Source organism: Hevea brasiliensis, chromosome 14 (assembly GCF_030052815.1).
Source record: "Hevea brasiliensis isolate MT/VB/25A 57/8 chromosome 14, ASM3005281v1, whole genome shotgun sequence".
Lineage (NCBI taxonomy): Eukaryota > Viridiplantae > Streptophyta > Magnoliopsida > Malpighiales > Euphorbiaceae > Hevea > Hevea brasiliensis.
In genome coordinates, this window is record NC_079506.1 from 80,897,000 (window position 1) to 80,898,885 (window position 1,886).

Below are 1,886 nucleotides of genomic sequence, written 5' to 3' on the forward strand. Positions count from 1 at the left end.
TCCTGGTTGCAACAAAAAGAAATCAAGGAGGTGAAAGTAACTTCAGCTTATTCAGCATTTATTCCTATCATTGAATTTTGCAAGTATTTATGGACTTTAAGCGCATTGTAGAAGAAAAGTTAGAGCTGAACATTTTGAGGTCCTTTACTCTTCCATCAGCTCTTTTTCCTTTTTCCTTATTATTGTTTTTATTTTTATTTTTTTATCTGAGTAACAGTTTCCAGAACTCTTCCCGTACTGCACGCATGATATTGGTCACTAATGAATTATATAAGAATGATCTTTGCAGAAACTATTCTGTTAGTAAGCTTCTACTATTTGAACTTAATGAAGCATTTATCTTCTAGTGAATTCACTAGACAGACTAGAAACATGTTCCACAAAATTACATAAGTTTTCAAATTTACAGTCGAGAATTAGATGCGGTTTATTGACCGAGTATATTCTTTTGCTGCTTGTTGCAGATTGGAAGAAGCGATGCATTATTTAAATCCAGCTGCTGAACTTGTAGCCAGACAGAGGAGGAAAGAATGGCTGTATAAAATGGCTTTTATCAGACGATGTGAAAATCTCAGAAAGGCCGAAACTGAGGTATGGAGCTTCTATTTCATTTTTTGACCTTAACATGTCTGTAAAGTTGAATAAATTAAGCTTAAATCTGTTCTGTTGCTGTTGTGTGTGTGATTTTCTTAATTTTCCATTAATCTCTTTCCCAAAAAGACTATAATATGTCAAAATTTTCATGTTAATATACCATTTTAGACATTTTCCTCAAAGTAGAAGTACTTTTGGGTCTACTTGAGAATTCAATATACTGTATCATTATTCATCAGTGTTTCAACAGTATTTTGAGGTGAGACAAATTCTGTTTTCTTGATCATTTATAAGATGCTGTTATCCTGAGATGGTTTTATTGTTTTCATGTATGCTTGACATTGTTTTCATGTGCTTTTGTTTATGAAATTTCCTGGACCTTGCCCCTTTTCATTGAATCATCAGTAATCACTACTTCCCTTGTTGCATTGTGGTTGTGATTGGTGGTGGTGTTACTTCTCTTCTGTACAGGTATTGGACATTTTGAAAGTGGTCAGGAAAGAATTAATTGGTGAAGTTCTTGCCTCCAATGACTAATACAGAGAGGAACTATCAACTGCATGGGAAGCCTTGTTAACCAAAACTACTTGCAAAATCATAACTTGTATTTAGTGATGAATCTGAAGCTGCTGAAAATGATTTCTCATGAAGTTCTGTTTCATGGAAGATGTTATTGCTTATGCAAAATTCTGTCTTGCCAGTGTGGGATTCAAAGTTTCCCCTTGTCAGATAGGTGTTTGATGTAAGCAGAACTGATTGGCTATTAATAAACAAGAACCAAAAGCAAAGTGGCAAATGGGAATTTTATTCTTGAGCTTTAAGTAGGATCTAGCTTGACTTTATCTATCTTTTTACGTTATTGATTGATTTCAGTGTTCAATTTCTATGCATATTGTAAGAAGATCGCGAAGAATAGTATTCTGATCATTACATCTACATCGCAAGAGTTAAAGATTTGATGAAATGCCTTCTGTTTTGTAATTTTTTTAGTTTTGCAATAATGAGTCTCTCATCTTTCCCACTGTTTAACCAGAATTAATTTCGTGTACAGAACTGATGTTGTTTGGAGAAAGACAGAAAGTGATTCCCATGAATGTCTTATCTATTGGAATGCATAATGCAGTCCTTGTCTTTGCAGAGCATAAATATATTTGTCCATCATCACAGTGATTCCTTATGGCTAGCCAACAGCGTGAAGTCCTATGGTATTGTGACGGAGACTTTCTTGTTTCAAATATTACTCCTGAATTAAAGTTGCAGATATAGCCAAAAATAATGATAATTTCATTGAA

General features: G+C 33.8%; 1 protein-coding gene across 1 annotated transcript; it reads left to right on the plus strand.

Moving 5' to 3' along the window:
- On the plus strand, positions 1-1,558 carry LOC131172520 (uncharacterized). The gene is made up of 3 exons (XM_058133433.1): positions 1-139; positions 465-591; positions 1,066-1,558. The coding sequence occupies exons 1-3, from the start codon at positions 90-92 to the stop codon at positions 1,129-1,131; spliced, it is 243 nt and encodes an 80-aa protein (XP_057989416.1). The 5' UTR covers positions 1-89; the 3' UTR covers positions 1,132-1,558.
- The last annotated feature ends 328 nt before the right edge of the window (positions 1,559-1,886 follow it).